The sequence below is a fragment of the Bufo bufo genome, chromosome 4 (genome assembly GCF_905171765.1).
Source record: "Bufo bufo chromosome 4, aBufBuf1.1, whole genome shotgun sequence".
In the NCBI taxonomy this organism is placed as follows: domain Eukaryota; kingdom Metazoa; phylum Chordata; class Amphibia; order Anura; family Bufonidae; genus Bufo; species Bufo bufo.
Window position 1 is genome coordinate 227722983 of NC_053392.1, and position 24742 is coordinate 227747724.

The following is a 24742-nucleotide window of genomic DNA, read 5'->3' on the forward strand; positions in this document are numbered from 1 at the left end:
TTGCTAGTATAGCATTTGCAATAATGTGGTGCTTAGGGAAGTGCTGACTGACCCCCTTTTTTTACTTGAAAGCATATTTACTGGGAAAGAAGATCAAATCTTTGATAGAAAGTGTGAATTCTGAAGTTTTTTAAAATATTTTTGGTTTTAATATTTCTCTTTTTTTTAGCAATCTGTTAAACTACGTCATATGGTGGAATCTCACAACAATGTAATGGTTTCTGTGCTTCAAAAAAATGGAGGTAGAATTTCTTTCTTTTGCCATATGACTTTGTTTTATTTTTGCCATTTAATTATTTGAAACTGTTAAATAAGATATGAGTCAATAAAAATCCTTGTTTCAATAAACTGCGATAGCATCTAGAGATTAGCTGACCATCTCCTCCAGTATAACATGTTGTAACGAGGTTCCGAAGGTTCCCCCATTACCCGCAGACCTGTTGCTTAGCTTTGGGAATGAGGATCTGTGTTTGACCTCATTCCCAGGGCAGCTTTACTGCTGGGTGGCTCCCTGCTCCTAAGTCTGTCTTGAGCGCCGAGCTGATCACTCGGTGCTCAACTGGTTGGTCTGTTGGTCATGTGACGCTGGCCACGTCACATGATTCTCACTCCCCACTATAAATATAGGCAGCCTGCTAGCCACAGGTTGCCTGTTAATTTTCTAGGTTCCTGGCTATTTGTTGGATTACTGAATACTCACCTGATTCCGTTCCCTGACGATCCTTTGCCTGCTCCTCCTGTACTGCGCATCCCTCCTGGTATTGTGACCTCGGCTCCCACCTGACTACTCTCTTAGGACTCCTCTTGTACTTCTCTACTCTCCTGGTATTTGACCCCGGCTTCTCCTGACCATTCTTTGCTTAACCCTTTGTACTGCGTAGCTCTCTTGGTTCTGACCCGGTCCGTTCATGTTCCGTATTTTGTCTTGTCTGTCTTTCCTGCACGTATCCTAAGTTAGGGACTGTCGTCCAGTTGTCCCCTGTCATCAGGACTCGTGAGGCAAGTAGGCAGGGCCAGGGGTGAGGGTGGAGCGCAGTGGTCACTATCCTTCCCCCTGTGTGTGTGTGGACGTGACCGTTACACATGTAGTCCTTTTCTGCTGCACATCACAAGCTAAGGCCTCATGCACATGGCCGTTGCCGGCCGTGCCCTGTATTGCGGCCCGCAAACAATGGGTCTGCAATATGCGGGCACCGGCCATGTGCTCCTCAGAGCTACGGTGCGAAACGGAGGCACGGAACCCCACGAAAGCACTACAGTGTGCTTCCGTGGGGTTCCTTTTTGAGCCCAGTCTGCACCACAAAAAATAGAACTTTTTTTTTTTTTTTTTGTGCGGACGGATCACAGACCCATTCAAGTTGAATAGGGCTGGATCCATCGTGGCTGCCGCATGGTTGATGCCCGTGCATTGAGGACCGCAAATTGTGGTCCCCAATGCACAGAACGGCTGCACAACGGCCGTGTGCATGAGGCCTAAATCAAATATGTTTGGTATGAAAAACCAAGCTTCCTAGATTCAAAGAATTGAAATGTAAGGCTACTTTCACACTTCATGATAATGCAAACGGATCCGTTTTGACTTACATTGAAAGTCAATGGGAGGCGGATCCGTTTTCAATTGCACCATATTGTCAGTAAAAACGGATCCGTCCCCATTGACTTAGGCCTATTGCACACGGACGTTTTTTTTTCCCGTTTACTGGACGTTTTTTGCGTTCCGTATACGGTCCGTATACGGAACCATTAATTTCAATGGGTCCGCAAAAAAAAAGGAATGTACTCCGTATGCATTCCGTTTCCGTATTTCCGTTTTTCCGTTCCGTTTTAACATAGAACATGTCCTATTATTGCCCGCAAATCACAGTCCGTGGCTCCATTCAAGTCAATGGGTCCGCAAAAAAACTGGACACATACGGAAATGCATCCGTATGTCTTCCGTTTCCGTTCCGTTTTTTGCTGAACCATCTATTGAAAATGTTATGCCCAGCCCAATTTTATCTATGTAATTACTGTATACTGTATATGCCATACGGAAAAACGGAACGGAAAAACGGAACAGAAACGGAAACACAACGGAAACAAAAAACGGAACAGCGGATCAGTGAAAAACGGATCGCAAAACACTGAAAAAGCCATACGGTCGTGTGCAATAGGCCTTACATTGTAAGTCAGGACGGATCCATTTGGCTCAGTTAGCAGCGTTTTGGTGTCCACCTCCAGAGCGGAATGGAGTCTGAATGGAGGCAAACTGATGCATTCTGAAATGATCCTTATCCATTCAGAATGCATTGGGGCTGAACTGATCTGTTTTGGGCCGCTTGTGAGAGCCCTGAAACGGATCTCCCAGGCGGACCCAGAAACGGCAGTGTGAAAGTAGCCTAAGGTGACACAGTTTATCTTGTTTGATCAACAAAAACCACGTGTATGTTTGCTCATCTCAAACTAGCAGTATCAAACTGGCAAATATGATTAATGTACCTTAGTTCTGCCCAGCTTTTCAGACATTTCGAGGAGAGATCCATGAGTTAATTTAGAGAATGTGTAGCTTTTCGTTTTATATAATACATAGACATACAGTCAGGTCCAAACATATTGGGACATCGACACAATTGTAACATTTTTGGCTCTATACACCACCACAATGGATTGAAATGAAGCAAACAAGATGTGCTTTAATTGCAGACTGTCGGATTTAATTTTTAGGGTATTTACATCCAAATCAGGTGAACGGTGTAGGAATTACAGCAGTTTGCATATGTGCCTCCCACTTGTTAAGGAACCAAAAGTAATGGGACAGAATAATAATCATGAATCAAACTTTAACTTTTTAATACTTGGTTACAGTTTACAGCCTGAAGTCTGGAACGCATAGACATAACCAGACGCTGGGTTTCATCCCTGGTGATGCTCTGCCAGGCCTCTACTGCAACTGTCTTCAGTTCCTGCTTGTTCTTGGGGCATTTTCCCTTCAGTTTTGTCTTCAGCAAGTGAAATGCATGCTCAATCGGATATAGGTCAGGTGATTGACTTGGCCATTGCATAACATTCCACTTCTTTCCCTTAAAAAACTCTTTGGTTGCTTTTGCAGTATGCTTTGGGTCATTGTCCATCTGAACTGTGAAGCGCGCTCAATGAGTTCTAAAGCATTTGGCGGAATATGAGCAGATAATATTGCCCGAAAAACTTCAGAATTCATCCTGCTGATTTTGTCAGCAGTCACATCATCAATAAATACAAGAGAACCAGTTCCATTGGCAGCCATACATGCCCACGCCATGACACTACCACCACCATGCTTCACTGATGAGGTGGCATGCTTAAGATCATCTCCACACTCTTCTCTTCCCATCACTCTGGTACAAGTTGATCTTGGTCTCATCTGTCCATAGGATGTTGTTCCAGAACTGTGAAGGCTTTTTTAGATGTCATTTGGCAAACTCTAATCTGGCCTTCCTGTTTTTGAGGCTCACCAATGGTTTACATCTTGTGGTGAACCCTCTGTATTCACTCTGGTGAAGTCTTCTCTTGATCGTTGACTTTGACACACATACACCTACCTCCTGGAGAGTGTTCTTGATCTGGCCAACTGTTGTGAAGGGTGTTTTCTTCACCAGGGAAATAATTCTTCGGTCATCCACCACAGTTCTTTTCTTTTGGTGTTGCTGAGCTCAGTGGTGCGTTCCTTTTTTTTAAGAATGTTCCAAACTGTTGTTTTGCCCACACCTAATGTTTTTGCCATATCTCTGATGGGTTTGTTTTGTTTTTTTCAGCCTAATAATGGCTTGCTTCACTGATAGTGACAACTCTTTGGATCACTTTTTGAGAGTTGAAAGCAACAGATTCCAAATGCAAATAGCACACTTGAAATGAACTCTGGACCTTTTATCTGCTCATTGTAATTGGGATAATAAGGGAATAACACACACCTGGCCACGGAACAGCTGAGAAGCCAATTGTCCCATTACTTTTGGTTCCTTAACAAGTGGGAGGCACATATGCAAACTGTTGTAATTCCTACACCGTTCACCTGATTTGAATGTAAATACCCTCAAATTAAGGCCTCCTGCACACGACCGTTGTGTGCACCAGTGGCCGTTGTGCCGTTTTCCGTTTTTTTTTCGCGGACCCATTGACTCTCAATGGGTCCGTGGAAAAATCTGAAAATGCACCGTTTTGCAGCCGCATCCGTGATCCGTGTTTCCTGTCCGTCATCAAATATGACCTGTCCTATTTTTTTGACGGACAACGGTTCACGGACCCATTCAAGTCAATGGATCCGTGAAAGAACACGGATGCACACAAGATTGGCATCCACGTCCGTGATCCGTGGCCGTAGGTTACTTTCATACAGACGGATTCAAAGATCCGTCTGCATAAAAGCTTTTTCAGAGCTGAGTTTTTACTTCGTGAAAACTCAGAACCGACAGTATATTCTAACACAGAGGCGTTCCCATAGTGTTAGAATATACTATGAACTGTGTACATGACTGCCCCCTGCTGCCTGGCAGCACCCGATCTCTTACAGGGGGCTGTGATCCGCACAATTAACCCCTCAGGTGCTGCACATGAGGGGTTAATTGTGCATATCATAGCCCCCTATAAGAGAAGATCAGGGGCTGCCAGGCAGGAGGAGGCAGACCCCCCTCCCTCCCCAGTTTTAATTTTATTGGTGGCCAGTGCGGCCCCCCCGGCCCCCCCCCGGCCCCCCCTCCCTCTATTGTATTATTTTTATTGGTGGCACAGTGTGCGGCCCCCCCTCCCTCCCTCTATTGTATTATTTTCATTGGTGGCCAGTGTGCGGCCCCCCCGGCCCCCCTTCCCTCCCTCTATTGTAATATCATTGGTGGCCAGTGTGCGGCCCCCCCTGGCCACCCCTCTATTGTATTAATATCATTGGTGGCCAGTGTGCGGCCTCCCCTCCCCCCCCCCATCATTGGTGGCAGCGGAGAGTTCCGATCGGAGTCCAAGTTTAATCGCTGGGGCTTCGATCGGTAACCATGGCAACCAGGACGCTACTGCAGGCCTGGTTGCCATGGTTACTTAGCAATATTACAATATTAGAAGCATCATACTTACCTGCTGTGCTGTCTGTGACCGGCCGGGAGCTCCTCCTACTGGTAAGTGACAGATCATTAAGCAATGCGCCGCACAGACCTGTCACTTACCAGTAGGAGGAGCTCCTGGCCGAACACAGACAGCGCAGCAGGTAAGTATGATGCTTCTAATATTGTAATATTGCTAAGTAACCATGGCAACCAGGCCTGCAGTAGTGTCCTGGTTGCCATGGTTACCGATTGGAGCCCCAATCGGTAACCATAGCGATTAAACTGGGACTCCGATCGGAACTCTCCGCTGCCACCAATGATCGGGGGGGGGGGGGAGGGGAGGCCGCACACTGGCCACCAATGATAATACAATAGAAGGAGAAGGCGGGGGGTGGGGCCGCACACTCGCCACCAATGATATTCAAACTGGGGAGGGAGGGGGGTCTGCCCCCTGCTGCCTGGCAGCCCCTGATCTCTTACAGGGGGCTATGATACGCACAATTAACCCCTTCAGGTGTGGCACCTGAGGGGTTAATTGTGCTACTCACAGCCCCCTGTAAGAGATCAGGGGCTGCCAGGCAGCAGGGGGCAGTCATGTACACAGTTTGTAGTATATTTTAACTTGAAGCGTCCCCATCACCATGGGAACGCCTCTGTGTTAAAATATACTGTCGGATATGAGTTTCACAATGTAACTCAAATCCGATGGTATATTCTAACATAGAGGCGTTCCCATGGTGATGGGGACGCTTCAAGTTAAAATATACCATCGGATTGGAGAAAACTCCGATCCTATGGTATATTAACCACCTCCGGACCGCCTAACGCAGATTCGCGTTCCGGAGGTGGCAGCGCTGCGCACAATCACGCATATACGCGTCATCTCGCGAGACGCGAGATTTCGCTCCAAGCCGGCCCGCGCATGTGCATCGCGGGCCGGCAAAAGTTAAAAAAGAAGTTCGTCACCAGCCTGCCAGCAACGATCATTGGCTGGCAGGCTGGCGATTTTCAAAAAATCCAATCACAAGTCATATAACAGATCATATTAGTAAATATGATCTGTTATATGGCTTGTCTGCTCCTCTGCTGGTCCTTTTCGTCGGTTGGATCCAGCAGAGGAGCAGACTGAACTGTGAGTACACCAAACACTACACCTTAGCCCCAGATCACCCCCCTGCACCCCAATTAACCCTTTGATCACCCCTTTGATCGCCCCTGTCAATCAATAGTGAAAGGAAAAAAAGTGATTAGTGTAAACTGTCACTTTTTTTTTCCCACTAGTATTGGCTGTTAGGTTTTAGGGATAGTTAAGGCCCCTTGGTTAGGTAGTTTAGCGTGAGTTAGCGCCCAGCCCACCGCACCGCAGTCACTTATTCGCTGTTTAGCGTATCGCTAATCAGCATTTGTACTTTTATAGTATCTGTAAGTGATCAAAACTGATCACGGTCAGATCTATAATAGTATTAGTGTCACCTTAGCTCGCCCTCCACACAAAACGCAGTGTTTGCCCGATCAGGCCTGATCGGTCGCCCACACGTGCGTTCACCCACGCCCGCCCCACCGCAGTGACAAAAAATATATATATTTTTCACTGCACATTCATTTTACACGCACTGCGGCGATAAAAAAATCCATTTTGATATTTTTTATCAACCGCAGCGGCCTCCGGTACTTCGCTAGCCTCCCCTTTGTAAGACAGGCTTGCTTTTTTTCTTGGGTAGTCTCAGGGAATACCCCTAAATTTAGTAGTCCAAAATGTCAAACAGGGGGTATTCTTCTGAAGAGGCCTACAGGATTCTGACCCAGTCGGATGAGGAGTGGGAACCCTCATCTGACGAATCTAGCGGGTCAGAATATGAACCTGTAGAAAGCAGTGGCTCTCTGACCCAAAGTTCGGACGAGGAGGTTGAGGTCCCTGGCAGCACCAGGCGTACCCGGCCCCGTGTCGCTAGACCACAGGTTATGCAGGATCCGCTTCAAGAGCAGCAGAGTGGGGCTGTCGCTGCCGGATCATGTGGTGAGGCATACACCAGCAGCGCAGCCCTCCCTGGACCTAGTACCAGCACTGCCGTACAACATGGTGACGTGGCGAGCACCAGAAGGGCAGTTGAAGCTGGTACGGTGGCACGTGCAGTAGTTACCCCGTCGCAGCCACCGCACAGACAGGCCCGTAGAGCCCCTAGAATCCCTGAGGTGCTGGCAAACCCTGATTGGCAGTCACCAACTTCAGCCGCACCTGTAGTTCCCCCTTTCACCGCCCAGTCTGGAGTTCGGGTTGAGACGGCTCAAATCGGTTCGGCCCTGGGATTTTTTGAGCTGTTCTTGACTGCGGAGCTCTTGGACTTAGTCGTGGCAAAGACAAACCGGTATGCCACACAATTTATATCCGCCAACCCGGGAAGCTTTTATGCCCAGCCTTTCCGGTGGAAACCAGTCCAAGTTTCCGAATGTAAAATTTTTTTGGGCCTTCTCCTCAACATGGGCCTGACAAAAAAGCATGAATTGCGGTCATATTGGTCCACGAACCCGATTCATCACATGCCCATGTTCTCTGCTGCTATGTCCAGGGCACGATTTGTGGCCATCCTCCGTTTCCTGCATTTTAGCGACAACACCACCTCCCGTCCCAGAGGCCACCCAGCTTTTGACCGGCTCCACAAAATTCGGCCCCTCATAGACCATTTCAACCAGAAATTTGCAGATTTGTATACCCCCGAGCAAAACATCTGCGTAGACGAGTCCCTAATACATTTTACCGGGCGCCTTGGCTTCAAACAATACATCCCAAGCAAGCGTGCCCGGTATGGGGTCAAATTGTATAAGCTCTGTGAAAGGGCCACAGGCTATACCCACAAATTTCGGATCTATGAGGGAAAAGATCAGACCGTGGAGCTGGTCGGTTGCCCTGACTACCTGGGGAGCAGTGGGAAGACAGTCTGGGACTTGGTGTCACCCTTATTCGGCAAGGGGTACCATCTTTATGTGGACAATTTTTACACAAGTGTGGCCCTCTTTAGGCATTTGTTTCTAGAACGGATTTGCGCCTGTGGCACCGTGCGAACTAGTCGCGTAAGCTTCCCCCAACGGCTTGTAACCACCCGTCTTGCAAGGGGGGAGAGGGCTGCCTTGTGTAACGAAGAACTGCTCGCGGTGAAATGGAGAGACAAGCGTGACGTTTACATGCTCTCCTCCATTCACGCAGACACGACAATCCAAATTGAGCGAGCAACCCGTGTCATTCAAAAGCCCCTCTCAGTCCACGACTATAATTTGCTCATGGGAGGGGTGGACTTCAATGACCAGATGTTGTCTCCGTATTTAGTTTCCCGCAGAACCAGACGCTGGTATAAGAAGGTGTCTGTATATTTAATTCAATTGGCGCTGTATAATAGTTTTGTTCTCTACAGTAAGGCTGGGAGAACAGGATCCTTCCTCAAATTCCAGGAAGAGATCATCGAGAACCTCCTTTATCCAGGAGGTTCCGTGGCCCCATCCACCAGTGTAGTTAGCCGTCTACACGAGCGACATTTCCCGAGTGTCGTTCCTGGTACCTCAACCCAACCGTCACCCCGAAAAAGATGTCGTGTCTGTAGCAGGAGTGGAATAAGGCGTGACACCCGCTATTTCTGTCCTGACTGTCCTGACCACCCTGCCCTATGCTTTGGTGAGTGTTTCCGGAAGTACCATACACAGGTACACCTAGCATAGGGATTGCATCTCACAGGACAGGCACACAGGGCTATTAGGGCCCTTTTACTCACAGCTGCTGCAAACCTCTCCTTTCACCTGGGATAAAGTGCATAACGTACTTTGCCACATCTTTGGGCGATTTGCGCTTTGCACATTGTCCCATGGGGAAGGAGAGGTTTGTTCTATAAAGGTAAAAAAAACTAAACAAAAAAAAAATTACCGGTAAGTAAAAAAGTTAAAAAAGTTAAAAAAAGTTAATATGTTCTGTTCTAAAGTTAATAAAGTTATTGCGTTGCGGCCTGATTTTTTCTTTTTTGTTTTGTTTTTTTTACCTTCCAGGTGGACCAACCGATCGACTAGCTGCAGCACTGATGTGCATTCGGACAGAAGCATTGCGCTGCTGTCAGATTACACGCAAGTCGGTGTATGCGGCGCTGCAAGACGAGATTTCTCCTCTGCAGTAAAAGATACGTTTGCCGAGGCATATGAGCTGAGGAGGTGGCGGTGTTCATATACTTTGGCAAACACTTTGTATATATAAAAAAAAAAATCGCGGCAATGATTTATTCATCCACATCGATTGATGTGAATGGAGAAATCTGGTTTGCCAGGGCATACGAGCTAAGTGGGTATGGATGTTGGGCGGAGCTCCTATGTCCTGGCAGACGCCTTTCCCCTCCTTTTTCTTTTTTGGCAGAGATTTTTTCATCCACATTGATCGATGCGAATGAAGAAATCTGTGCCGTTCATTTTTTTCTTTCAGCCCAGAGGCTGAACGGAAAAAAAAAATCTCATTACCTGTATGCTCAATATAAGGAGAATAGCAGAAACTCCTAATGCTGGGCATACATGTAATGATTGCGGAGACCCTCAAATGCCAGGGCAGTACAAACACCCCACAAATAACACCATTTTGGAAAGAAGACACCCCAAGGTATTCGCTGAGGGGCATATTGAGTCCATGAAAGATTGAAATTTTTGTCCCAAGTTAGCGGAAAGGGAGACTTTGTGAGAACAAAATCAAAAAAATCAATTTCCGCTAACTTGTGCCAAAATTTTTTTTTTTCTATGAACTCGCCATGCCTCTCATTGAATACCTTGGGGTGTCTTTTTTCCAAAATGGGGTCACATGTGGGGTATTTATACTGCCCTGGCATTTTAGGGGCCCCAAAGCGTGAGAAGAAGTCTGGTATCCAAATGTCTAAAAATGCCCTCCTAAAAGGAATTTGGGCACCTTTGCCCACCTAGGCTGCAAAAAAGTGTCACACATATGGTATCTCCGTATTCAGGAGAAGTTGGGGAATGTGTTTTGGGGTGTCATTTTACATATACCCATGCTGGGTGAGATAAATATCTTGGTCAAATGCCAACTTTGTATAAAAAAATGGGAAAAGTTGTCTTTTGCCAAGATATTTCTCTCACCCAGCATGGGTATATGTAAAATGACACCACAAAACACATTCCTCAACTTCTCCTGAATACAGAGATACCAGATGTGTGACACTTTTTTGCAGCCTAGGTGGGCAAAGGGGCCCATATTCCAAAGAGCACCTTTCGGATTTCACTGGTCAGTTTTTACAGAATTTGATTTCAAACTCCTTACCACACATTTGGGCCCCTAGAATGCCAGGGCAGTATAACTACCCCACAAGTGACCCCATTTTGGAAAGAAGAGACCCCAAGGTATTTCGTGATGGGCATAGTGAGTTCATATAACTTTTTATTTTTTGTCACAAGTTAGTGGAATATGAGACTTTGTAAGAAAAAAAAAAAAAATCATAATTTTCCGCTAACTTGTGACAAAAAATAAAAAGTTCTATGAACTCACTATGCCCATCAGCGAATACCTTAGGGTGTGTACTTTCCGAAATGGGGTCATTTGTGGGGTGTTTGTACTGTCTGGGCATTGTAGAACCTCAGGAAACATGACAGGTGCTCAGAAAGTCAGAGCTGCTTCAAAAAGCGGAAATTCACATTTTTGTACCATAGTTTGTAAACGCTATAACTTTTACCCAAACCATTTTTTTTTACCCAAACATTTTTTTTTTATCAAAGACATGTAGAAAAATAAATTTAGAGCAAAATTTATATATGGATCTCGTTTTTTTTGCAAAATTTTACAACTGAAAGTGAAAAATGTCATTTTTTTGCAAAAAAATCGTTAAATTTCGATTAATAACAAAAAAAGTAAAAATGTCAGCAGCAATCAAATACCACCAAATGAAAGCTCTATTAGTGAGAAGAAAAGGAGGTAAAATTCATTTGGGTGGTAAGTTGCATGACCGAGCAATAAACGGTGAAAGTAGTGTAGGTCAGAAGTGTAAAAAGTGGCCTGGTCTTTCAGGGTGTTTAAGCACTGGGGGCTGAGGTGGTTAACTCCTGACTTTACATTGAAAGTCAATGGGGGACGGATCCGTTTGCAATTGCACCATATTGTGTCAACGTCAAATGGATCCGTTCCCATTGACTTGCATTGTAAGTCAGGACGGATCCGTTTGGCTCCGCACGGCCAGGCGGACATCAAAACGACTTTTTTTTTCATGTCCGTGGATCCTCCAAAAATCAAGGAAGACCCACGGACGAAAAAACGGTCACGGATCACGGAAAAACGGAATCTGTTTTTGCGGACCGCAAAAAAAAACGGTTGTGTGCAGGAGGCCTAAAGCTGACAGTCTGCAGTTAAAGCACATCTTGTACGTTTCATTTAAAATCCATTGTGGTGGTGTATCGAGCCATAAATGTTATAATTGTGTCGATGTTCCAATATTTATGGACCTGACTGTACATTTTTAATTTATACCAAAAGTGGTCATTCGTTTTAGATAGCTGTTGGCTGAATGGCTTTTTTGACCAACAGTTATCTGTAATTAAACTTTCCCATCAAAAGTAGGCAGGTTTGGCGAGCAACTTTAGATAACACCTCCACAGTTAGAGGACCTTTCACTAAAATAAAAAATCTAAACTAAGCATACAGACATGGAGAGCGGCGCACATGGATCTCCCTGCACTTACTATTATCCCTGGGCGCCGCTCCGTTCTCCCGGTATAGGCTCCGGTATCTTCATATTTTCGGTTCAACTGGGTGGAGCCTGCCGGGGTCTCCTTCTCCCTGGCTGTAGCGCTGGCCAATCGCAGCGCTCAGCTCATAGCCTGAGAGAAAAAAAAAAACAGGAGAAGGAGACGCCGGCAGGCTCCACCCAGTTGAACCGAAAATATGAAGATACCGGAGCCTATACTGGGAGAACGGAGCGGCGCCCAATGATAATAGTAAGTGCAGGGAGATCCCTGGGTGCCGCTCTCCATGTCTGTATACTTACAGTAGTTTAGATTTTTTTATTCTAGTGAAAGGTCCTCTTTAAGAGTAAAAACCCATAATTTATTTGCGGCAATGAATAATGAATCAATGGATACACAAGTCCATAATCTTCCTTATAACAATAGTATGGCTTTATATATAGCTATATAATTTATATTAATCTTAAGTGTCTACCTTGTTGTTATAAGGAAAACTTACTTATAGTAAAATATAAAACAAGCATACCATTGACCGTTTCATTCCATAATGCACAATGCATTAATATCTTCTACAGCATCTTACCAAAAGGTACATATTCCATTTGTGGGAGTATTTGATTTTATGAATTATTTGGGAAATACAATCTGCTATACGATATTTCCAGTCTTAAGCGGAATGTAATAGGATATGGAGAAGGAAATATCTGTCATATTATCCTTATCTCCTTTCACATTGTGTCTATTAGCTTTTTTCTCACTTATCCGGAAATAGTAGAATTCTTATAAATAGTACACTTTGCCTTGATGAAGCACTTTTCGGTTTCTGTGGTTTGCAAAATGTTAGTTGAAACTTCACCTCACAAACTACTGTTTGCAAAATGGTTAAAACAGATTTACTGGGAGATGGACATTAATAGAAAAACTATGATGGCAAAATCCCACAAGTTGCAAAAAATAACTAAAAATAAAATAAAATATATAAATAATTATTTTTTTCACTGTATTATTTTGGTTCTTCTTTCCAGTGGTTAAAGAGGTTGAATCTAAATACCTGGTACCAGGAGATGTGCTAATTATATCTGAGAAAAAGTTTTACCTTCCTTGTGATGCTTTATTGATAACCGGGGGATGTGTTACAAATGAGGGCATGCTAACAGGTACAGTAAGATATAATTTATTTATATGTTTCATATATTGCATGAAATAGAATATAGTATTACATTTCACTTATTCTTGCTGCTGTATGGTATTCGTTAGAGGCATCTGATTAACATATACGTCATGTCTATGTGTTTAATGTGGGACAAGAAAACTGATAATAACACAGGTGGTTGTCTGAGGTAATTAAAAATGTTGGACAACTCCTACAATGTATTAAAATGAAAAAAAAAAAAATATATATATATATATATATATACACCGTATATAAACTCACCGCTTACACCAGCGTCGTTCTCTGCTGTGCCCCTCCAGTAGTCCCACTGCTCTTTGTTTACAAAGTTTGGTATCTTACCACTGCACCTAATCATTACCCTCAACTGTAGACTGCTGAGGATCGTGATTGGCATCAGCAGTTACGTGCCATATTCAGACATATGCTGACAAACAGCAGCAAGAGTACTGGAGGAATGCTAAAAGAACTGCTAATTTGCACCTACTGAGATCATTTTCACTTCAATTTCCTCTGGATTCTCATAATATTTTCCTGGATGCCTGCAACAACAACTGGTATTTGAAAATATGGCTGTCTATTTTTGGGCACTGACCATGGATCCTGTGAAATACCACTTGCACATTGTATACCACTTTTTTCTGAAACAGGAAGGTACAGAAATTGAAAAGCAAAGCAATCCTGTATTTCTTTGAATTTTCTTTGTATTAGCCTATGCATAAATCAGCTTCTACGATCACAATTTTTATACTTTTTACTAGCAGAAGGACCCAGCTTTGCACGGGTATATTTCATCTATTTAATTTTTGTGTATGTAATTAAAAGATATCGACAGTATCCCCCTTAACAGTGACCTCTACGGCACCCCGCCCCTTAACACTGACCTCCATAGCAGACTGTCCCCTTAACAGAGACCTCCACAGTACCCGCCCCCTTATCAGTGACCTCCACAGCAGCCTGCACCTTCATTAGTGACCTCCACAGTACCCCATCTCCTTAACAGTGATTTCCACAACACCCTGCCCCTTAACACTGACTTCCATAGCGGACCATCCCCTTAACTGTGACTTCCATAGCAGCCTGCCCCTAGGGAGGCCAGAGGTCCGGTTTTAGGCCGGACAGTCCGGCTTTTAGACTCCCTGTCCTCCATCCGGCACAGGGCCTGGATGGACACAGGGATGTTCTTTTGAACAGCTCACTCTCAGACAGCAGCATTGTGCTGTCTGAGCATGAGCTGCAGGGAGAAAGTCACCCTCCCTCGATCCCCTGCAGCTGACAGAAGTTGATTTTTATCTTCATTTCTTCAATCCCTGTAGGCTGCGGAGTGGAAGGGGGAGTTGCTTAGCGGGATCTGGGGGTGGGGTTTTTAAGTTTGTCTTTTGAGGGTGGCCTGAATGGCCACCCTACCTGCCCCTGGACTGTGACCTCCACAGCACTCCGTTCCCTTAACAGTGCCATCCACAGCGCTCTGCCCCTTTAAAGCTGACCTACAGCAGTGAAGAAAAATGTCTGGGTTGTTATGGAAACCTGGTGTAAAACTGTCTGTGGAAACTAAGTGCCTGTGAGCTTCTATTGGCTGATAAGGGTCATGTGACCAGGCTTCTATTGGTTAATGCATTTTTTGGGAATATCTCACGCAGAGATGTAATTTTGAACAGCTCACTCTCAGACAACAGCACTGTGCTGTCTGAGAGTGAGCTGCAGGGAGAAAGTCACCATCCCTCCCACCTTTGCAGCTGACAGAAGTTGAGTTTTACCTTCATTTTTTCAATCCCTGTTGGCTGTGGAGTGGGAGGGGACACGGCCTAACTGGGTTGGGGGCATGGCTTATCGGGACCTGTGGGCAGGATTTTTAAGTCTGTCTTTTGAGGTTGGCCTGAATGGCCACCCTACTGTCTCCTGAGCTGTCACCTCCACAGGACTCCGCTCCCTTAACAGTGTCATCCACAATGCCCTGCCCCTTTAAAGCTGACCTGCAGCAGTGAACAAAAATGGCTGGGTTGTTATGGAAACCTGGTGTAAAACTATGTGTATGTGGAGACTAAGGACCTGCCATCTTCTATTGGCTAATGTAGGTCAAGTGTTGTGCCATATTTCCATTTTTTGGGGAATATCTCCGGAACAGTACGTGCTAGAGAGCTGTGAGTCCCACAAGAATTATTTCCAGATAGCAAGGGATGTGTATACCAAGTTTCGTTGAAATCGATGGTTGCATTTTTGAGTGATCGCGGAACATACATACATACATACGTCCTTCTTTATATACAGTACAGACCAAAAGTTTGGACACACCTTCTCATTCAAAGAGTTTTCTTTATTTTCATGACTATGAAGGCATCAAAACTATGAATTAACACATGTGGAATTATATACATAACAAACAAGTGTGCAAAAACTGAAAATATGTCATATTCTAGGTTCTTCAAAGTAGCCACCTTTTGCTTTGATTACTGCTTTGCACACTCTTGGCATTCTCATGATGAGCTTCAAGAGGTAGTCCCCTGAAATGGTCTTCCAACAGTCTTGAAGGAGTTACCAGAGATGCTTAGCACTTGTTGGCCCTTTTGCCTTCACTCTGCGGTCCAGCTCACCCCAAACCATCTCGATTGGGTTCAGGTACGGTGACTGTGGAGGCCAGGTCATCTGGCGCAGCACCCCATCACTCTCCTTCATGGTCAAATAGCCCTTACTTTCAAAGTTTTCCCAATTTTTCGGCTGACTGACCTTCATTTCTTAAAGTAATGATGGCCACTCGTTTTTCTTTACTTAGCTGCTTTTTTCTTGCCATAATACAAATTCTTAGTCTATTCAGTAGGACTATCAGCTGTGTATCCACCTGACTTCTCCTCAACGCAACTGATGGTCCCAACCCCATTTATAAGGCAAGAAATCCCACTTATTAAACCTGACAGGGCACACCTGTGAAGTGAAAATCATTTCAGGGGACTACCTCATGAAGCTCATCAAGAGAATGCCAAGAGTGTGCAAAGCAGTAATCAAAGCAAAAGGTGGCTACTTTGAAGAACCTAGAATATGACATATTTTCAGTTGTTTCACACTTGTTTGTTATGTATATAATTCCACATGTGTTAATTCATAGTTTTGATGCCTTCAGTGTGAATCTACAATTTTCATAGTCATGAAAATAAAGAAAACTCTTTGAATGAGAAGGTGTGTCCAAACTTTTGGTCTGTACTGTATATACACTCACCTAAATAATTATTAGGAACACCATACTAATACGGTGTTGGACCCCCTTTGCCTTCAGAACTGCCTTAATTCTACGTGGCATTGAGTCAACAAGGTGCTGATAGCATTCTTTAGAAATGTTGGCCCATATTGATAGGATAGCATCTTGCAGTTGATGGAGATTTGAGGGATGCACATCCAGGACACGAAGCTCCCGTTCCACCACATCCCAAAGATGCTCTATTGGGTTGAGATCTGGTGACTGTTGGGGCCATTTTAGTACAGTGAACTCATTGTCATGTTCAAGAAACCAATTTGAAATGATTCGAGGTTTGTGACATGGTGCATTATCCTGCTGGAAGTAGCCATGAGAGGATGGATATATGTTCTCATTCTGTTTACGCCAAATTCGGACTCTACCATTTGAATGTCTCAACAGAAATCGAAACTCATCAGACCAGGCAACATTTTTCCAGTCTTCAACAGTCCAATTTTGGTGAGCTCGTGCAAATTGTAGCCTTTTTTTCCTATTTGTAGTGGAGATGAGTGGTACCCGGTGGGGTCTTCTGCTGTTGTAGCCCATCCACCTCAAGGTTGTGTGTGTGTTGTGGCTTCACAAATGCTTTGCTGCATACCTCGGTTGTAACGAGTGGTTATTTCAGTCAACATTGCTCTTCTATCAGCTTGAATCAGTCGGCCCATTCTCCTCTGACCTCTAGCATCCACAAGGCATTTTTGCCCACAGGACTGCCGCATACTGGATGTTTTTCCCTTTTCACACCATTCTTTGTCAACCCTAGAAATGGTTGTGCGTGAAAATCCCAGTAACTGAGCAGATTGTGAAATACTCAGACCGGCCCGTCTGGCACCAACAACCATGCCACGCTCAAAATTGCTTAAATCATTTTTCTTTCCCATTCTGACATTCAGTTTGGAGTTCAGGAGATTGTCTTGACCAGGACCACACCCCTAAATGCATTGAAGCAACTGCCATGTGATTGGTTGACTAGATAATTGCATTAATGAGAAATAGAACAGGTGTTCCTAATAATTCTTTAGGTGAGTGTATATAGATAGTTAAATTTACTGAGCTGTTTGGGGGCTCATTATTTGCAGGGCAATCTGTAGTTTTTATTGATGCCATTTTGGAGTGTGTGTGTGTGTGAATTTTTGATGATGTTTTATTACAATTTTTTGGTAATGAAAAAATGGCAAATTGGCCATTTTGACCCTTTTTTCTGTTACTTCATTCGCCATATTGGAAAAAATATTTTTATGTTTTAATATTACGGCCATTTTCGGTTGCGGTGATGCCCATGATGTTTATATTTTTTTTTGTTATGTATGTGTTTTTTTTTTTTTTTTATTCTACGGAAATTTCAACTTTTTATATTTTTTTTAATTTTGTATATATTTCTTAGTTTTTTTAAAAACTTTTTTATGATTTTGAAGCTCGTATTTGAGCCTACAAAATACATTTTTTTTTTTATTCTGAACAATCATATCTCACTGCACCGCTGAACGGCAATTAGGCCCATTTTTTTTTCTATTTTTACACAAAAGGCTTTTCTACAGATAAGTACAACTATGAACGGCAAATATATTTGTATTCTGCCAGTAATACACTGTAAACTGGGCTGTAAAATATCTCACTGCACCGCTGAATGGCAATTAGGCCCAAGTATTTTTCTATTTTTAAAGCAAACTGCTTTTCTACAGATAAGTACAACTATAAAAGGCAAATATATTTGTGTTTTGCCAGTGATACGCGTCAAACTGGGCTGTAAAATATCTCACTGCACCGCTGAATAGCAATTAGGTCCAAGTTTTTTGCTATTTTTAGAAAAAAGGCTTTTCAACAGATAAGTACAAAAAACAAAAGGCAAATATATTTGTGTTTCGCCAGTAATACAGGGCAAACTGGGCTGTAAAATATCTCACTCGACCGCTGAATGGCAATTAGGCCCTAATTTTTTTATATTTTTACACAAACGACTTTTCAACAGGAAAGTACAACTATTAACAGCGAATATATTTGTATTTTGCCACTAATACACAACAAAGTGTGCTGTAAAATATCTCACTGCACCACTGAGCGGCAAAGATATTGTTCCCTTTTCCACTAATACACTACAAAAAAGGGCTTTAAAACAGATAGGTGGCCTAGATATTTTTACTTTTTTCACTAATACAAGCAAAAAAGGGCTTCCAAACAGATAACTGCTTCGCTAGGCGGCAAATATATTCTTCCTTTTTCCAGTAATACACGCAAAAAGGGCTTTAAAACAAGACAACAGCACCGCTAGGCAGCCAAGCTATTTTTCCTTTTTTTCACTAATACACGCAAAATACAGTAGGTCTTTAAAACAGATGACAGCACGGCTAGGCACCCAAGGATATTTTTCCTTTTTCCACTAATACACACAAAAAAGGGCTTTAAAACAGATAAGTGCACCGCTGAGCGGCAAATTTATTTTACTTTTGCCACTAATACACGACAAAAAGGGCTGTAATTTTAGCACTTCACCACACAACGGCTAATAAGCCCTTTTTCCCCACTAATACAAGCCCAGAAGAACGGTTTGCGGGAATTACAAAGCTGTATAATGGCAATTTGCATCACCAGTCAGTGCAGCAATGTGTAACCTGATTGTTCCTATTAACCAGACTGTCACCTCCCCGACTGAACCCTGTTCAACAGAAATACAGTGGAATGATTCCTCCTTATCCTTTCCCTAAACCTTGAATAATCTTTCCCTCCACTTGTAAATCTTTTTTTTTTAGCACAATGATGATTTTCCTATCATTGTTCCTAGCACCTGCAGACACGTCTCTCCCTGCACTAAGTACGCTGGTGAATGGCAGAATCTAAGATGGCTGCCGTATTTATATGGCTGTGACATCACAGGGCTGGCTGGCTGCTTATTGGCTGCATCCATGTCAGTATGGGTTATCCCACCTTCCCAAACTTCCTTTCTCCATGTCCTCACACGTGCAGCAGCCATTTTAGGAAAAATCTGATTTGTTATTACGAAGCGCGAGGAAATTTGCATTCGGTGCGAATCAATTTTTTCCTGAAATTCATAACTAATTCCACTTCATCAGCTTCGATTCGCTCATCTCTAATAGCTGCTATAAAATGAATCCCCTAAACTGCTGTCCACAGATGAGAACAGCAGCAGCCAAATAGCTGACCCTATAATCATCTATAGTAAATAAAATAAATCATAATAATCAAGAAATAAAACAACCAGATAAAAATATGGTTCTCATATCTGCTTTCTTATAAATAAAACCTGCAACTTTCTCATTGACATGGTTTTAAAATTGCATAATTTTTCTTTAAGGTGAAAGTGTTCCTGTGACAAAAGTTCCTTTACCAAATGTAGATAATGGAATTCCTTGGAAACTGCACAGTGGAGAAAATTATCGAGCACACATGCTGTATTGTGGAACAGAAGTTATAAAGATACCTCCTGAGGGATTTGTCAAAGCTCTGGTCTTAAAAACAGGTGAGAACTGTAGTCAACACAGGGCATCCTACAGTAGATGATAAAGGCTGTGTACAGGTTAGAGGAAAAGCAAAAGATCAGCAACATCAGAGAAAGCCTCGGTCTACAGTCCTTGCAGCCCCTCTATAGAACTATTCAGCCCTTTTCATCTAAAACCAACTTTTCCACCAACATTCCACCATGCTCTCCAGATCACTCTTCACCACCTGCATGTTTGATCTCATCCTACCTCATCCCCAACCTCACCAAAGTGTTTATCCCAGCCCTAACGCATTGCTTCAACCTACAGAAGCAGTAGAACAAAACTTGATAGCTAATGTGTATTTCAATGGCTTTTTTCATGATATAACTGAGATAACACTGGGACATGTTTTATCAGAGTCATTTTTAGTTTGGATACATCAATATCAGTGTCGGACAGGGGTGCCAAGGGCCTACCAGTAGAAGTCACTCTAGGGGCCCCACCCTATAGTTTCAAGCAAATATTGACACTTAAGGGGGTTTTCCGATTTGCATCATCATCCTTTAAAATAATCCTTTATATAGAAAGCTGTAATAGCGCGCATGACCACTGGCGGAGAGAACAGAATATTGGTGCTGGATCAAATAGTGATCAGGATCGTGAGTTGTTTTTTTTTTGTTTTTTTTTCCGCATACCTGTAGTTTGGTCTCAAAAAATTGAACTTAGGCACCCTTTCAAGATCAGTACTTAGATACCATAACAATTTCAAGCTTTGTACTTAGATAAGGTAACAAAACCAAGCTGCCTGTATAGATACAGTAACAGAACCAAGCTGCGTGTATAGATACAGTAACGGAACCAAGCTACGTGCATAGATAAAGTAACAGAACCAAGCTGTGTGTATACAGTTGCAAGAAAAAGTATGTGAACCCTTTGGAATGATATGGATTTCTGCACAAATTGGTCAAAAAATGTGATCTGATCTTCATCTAAGTCACAACAATAGACAATCAGTCTGCTTAAACTAATAATACACAAAGAATTAAATGTTACCATGTTTTTATTGAACACACCATGTAAACATTCACAGTGCAGGTGGAAAAAGTATGTGAACCCTTGGATTTAATAACTGGTTGAACCTCCTTTGGCAGCAATAACTTTAACCAAACGTTTCCTGTAGTTGCAGATCAGACATGCACAACGGTCAGGAGTAATTCTTGACCATTCCTCTTTACAGAACTGTTTCAGTTCAGAAATATTCTTGGGATGTCTGGTGTAAATCGCTTTCTTGAGGTCGTGCCACAGCATCTCAATCGGGTTGAGGTCAGGACTCTGACTGGGCCACTCCAGAAGGCATATTTTCTTCTGTTTAAGCCATTCTGTTGTTGATTTACTTCTATGCTTTGGGGTCGTTGTCCTGTTGCAACACCCATCGTCTGTTGAGCTTCAGCTGGTGGACAGATGGCCTTAAGTTCTCCTGCAAAATGTCTTGATAAACTTGGGAATTCCTTTTTCCTTCGATGCAAGCAATCCTTCCAGGCCCTGGCGCAGCAAAGCAGCCCCAAACCATGATGCCCCCACCACCATACTTTACAGTTGGGATGAGGTTTTGATGTTGGTGTGCTGTGCCTCTTTTTCTCCACACATAGTATTGTGTGTTTCTTCCAAACAACTCAACTTTGGTTTCATCTGTCCACAGAATATTTTGCCAGTACTGCTGTGGAACATCCAGGTGCTCTTGTGCAAACTGTAAACGTGCAGCAATGGTTTTTTTGGACAGCAGTGGCTTCCTCTGTGGTATCCTCCCATGAAATCCATTCTTGTTTATTGTTTTACGTATCATAGATTCGCTAACAGGGATGTTAGCATAGGCCAGAGACTTTTGTAAGTCTTTAGCTGACACTCTAGGATTCTTCTTCACCTCATTGAGCAGTCTGCGCTGTGCTCTTGCAGTCATCTTTACAGGACGGCCACTGCTAGGGAGAGTAGCAGCAGTGCTGAACTTTCTCCATTTATAGACAATTTGTCTTACCGTGGACTGATGAACAGCAAGACTTTTGGAGATACTTTTATAACCCTTTCCAGCCTTATGCAAGTCAAGAATTCTTAATCGTAGGTCTTCTGAGAGCTCTTTTGTGCGAGGCATCATTCACATCAGGCAATGCTTCTTGTGAAAAGTAAACCCAGAACTAGTGTGTGTTTTTTATAGGGCAGGGCAGCTGTAACCAACACCTCCAATCTCATCTCATTGATTGGACTCCAGTTGGCTGACACCTCACTCCAATTAGCTCTTGGAGATGTCATTAGTCTAGGGGTTCACATACTTTTTCCACCTGCACTGAGAATGTTTACATGGTGTTTTCAATAAAAACATGGTAACATTTAATTCTTTGTGTGTTATTAGTTTAAGCAGACTGTAATTGTCTATTGTTGCGACTTAGATGAAGATCAGATCACATTTTATGACCAATTTGTACAGAAATCCATATCATTCACATGTTCACATAATTTTGCTTGCAACTGTAGATACAGTACTAGAACCAAGCTGTGTGTATAGATAAAGTAACAAAACCAAGCTGCGTGCATAGACACAATAACAGAACCAAGCTTTGTGCATAGATACAGTAACAGAAACAAGCTGCCTGTATAGATACAGTAACAGAACCAAACTATGTGCATAGATACAGTAACAGAACCAAGCTGTGTGCATAGATACAGTAACAGTACCAAGCTGCGTGCATAGATTCAGTAGCAGAACCAAGCTACGTGCATAGATACAGTAACAGAACCAAACTGTGTGCATAGATACAGTAACAGAACCAAGCTGCGTGTATGGATACAGTAACAGAACTAAGCTATGTGCATAGATACAGTAACAGAACCAATTGTGTGCATAGATACAGTAACAAAACCAAGCTGCGTACATAGATACAGTAACAGAACCAAGCTGTGTGTATAGATACAGTAACAGAACCAAGCTGTTTGCATAGATACAGTAACAGAACCAAGCTGCATGTATAGATAGATACAGTAACAGAACCAAGCTCTGTGCATAGATACAGTAACAGAACCAAGCTCTGTGCATAGATACAGTAACAGAACCAAGCTTTGTGCATAGATGCAGTAACAGAACCAAGCTGCATGTATAGATGCAGTAACAGAACCAAGCTGCGTGTATAGATATAGTAACAGAACCAAGCTTTGTGCATAGATGCAGTAACAGAACCAAGCTGCATGTATAGATACAGTAACAGAACCAAGTTGGGTGTATAGATACACTAACAGAACCAAGCTGCGTGTATAGATACAGTACCAGAACCAAGCTGTGTGTATAGATACAGTACCAGAACCAAGCTGTGTGTATAGATACAGTAACAGAACCAAGCTTCATGTATAGATGCAGTAACAGAACCAAGCTGCGTGCATAGATACACTAACAGAACCAAGCTGCGTGCATAGATACACTAACAGAACCAAGCTACGTGCATAGATACAGTAACATAACCAAGCTGTGTGCATAGATACAGTAACAGAACCAACCTGTGTGCATAGATACAGTAACAGAACCAAGCTGTGTGTATAGATACAGTAAAAGAACCAAGCTGTGTGTATAGATACAGTAACAGAACCAAGCTGTGTGTATAGATACAGTAAAAGAACCAAGCTGTGTGTATAGATACAGTAACAGAACCAAGCTGTGTGTATAGATACAGTAACAGAACCAAGCTGTGTGTATAGATACAGTAACAGAACTCTGTTACACACATACTTATACACATGCCAGCACTCTTTTACACGCATACTTATACATATGCTGTTACCTTTTACATGCACACTTCTACACATGCCGGCACTCTTTTACATGCACACTTCTACACATGCCAGCACTCTTTTACATGCACACTTCTACACATGCAGGCACTCTTTTATACACACACTGTTATACATGCAGTCACTCTTACATACACACACTGTCATACATGCAGTCACTATTAGATACATACACACACTATCATCTATGCATGCACTCTTATATACACCGTGTCATACATGTATGCACTCTTACATACACACACTGTCATACATGCACTCTTACATACACACACTATTATACATGTAGGCACGCTTTAAGACCAGTTACATTATATGTAGAATCCTTCCTCATCTCATGGCCCTCTGTGTTGCTAGTTGTGTCCCCAGGTCCTGAGCCAGTTTCCTCCCCCTCGCAGCAGCAGGGCTCAGCGCCAGACTGATCACACAGGCAACAGTCCTTCTAGCAGAGCTGCTTTTTAATTGGTTGAGATCCTGTCAGTGCTATTGACTGACAGGTTTTAGTCTAATCAGCACTCCTGGTCACAGTAAGGCTGTTTCCACATGATCTAATTTACATAAAATCACGGCAAAATGGTGCTCTGGCTGCAATTCCCATTTGCATATATTCAGTTTCCACATGGTTGCAATTTAATTCACCAGCATATGTACATGGTTACTGCAGAAATACACAGGGTAATGCAGCAATCTACCTGTGAGTGTTAATGTGAAATTTAACATCAAGCCTCAAATCGTTCGTTTCCGTGAAGTTCTTTTACACGCAGTTGGATTTTTATATTTTTCTTTGGGGGGGGGGGATTGTTCAATCTCAATTTATCTATCTATATATACAGTACAGACCAAAAGTTTGGACACACCTTCTCATTCAAAGAGTTTTCTTTATTTTCATGACTATGAAGGCATCAAAATTTTGAATTAACACATGTGGAATTATATACATAACAAACAAGTGTGAAACAACTGAAAATATGTCATATTCTAGGTTCTTCAAAGTAGCCACCTTTTGCTTTGATTACTGCTTTGCACACTCTTGGCATTCTCTTGATGAGCTTCAAGAGGTAGTCCCCTGAAATGGTCTTCCAACAGTCTTGAAGGAGTTCCCACAGATGCTTAGCACTTGTTGGCCCTTTTGCGGCTGACTGACTGACCTTCATTTCTTAAAGTAATGATGGCCACTCGTTTTTCTTTACTTAGCTGCTTTTGTCTTGCCATAATACAAATTCTAACAGTCTATTCAGTAGTATCCACCTGACTTCTCCTCAACGCCACTGATGGTCCCAACCCCATTTATAAGGCAAGAAATCCCACTTATTAAACCTGACAGGGC

The 24742-nt window shown here is 43.0% G+C and overlaps 1 protein-coding gene across 3 annotated transcripts in view; it reads left to right on the plus strand.

The window, feature by feature from the left end:
- Positions 1 to 24742, plus strand: part of LOC120997970 (probable cation-transporting ATPase 13A5) — a 284487-nt gene that overhangs the window by 63695 nt on the left and 196050 nt on the right. For 2 of the 3 annotated variants that reach the window (XM_040428355.1, XM_040428356.1), the window contains exons 8-10: positions 170 to 242; positions 12776 to 12907; positions 19458 to 19622. In XM_040428355.1, the coding sequence (XP_040284289.1) occupies positions 170 to 242; positions 12776 to 12907; positions 19458 to 19622 (370 nt within the window). The remainder of the gene's footprint in view (positions 1 to 169; positions 243 to 12775; positions 12908 to 19457; positions 19623 to 24742) is intronic. The other variant, XM_040428357.1, reaches the window with a different exon arrangement.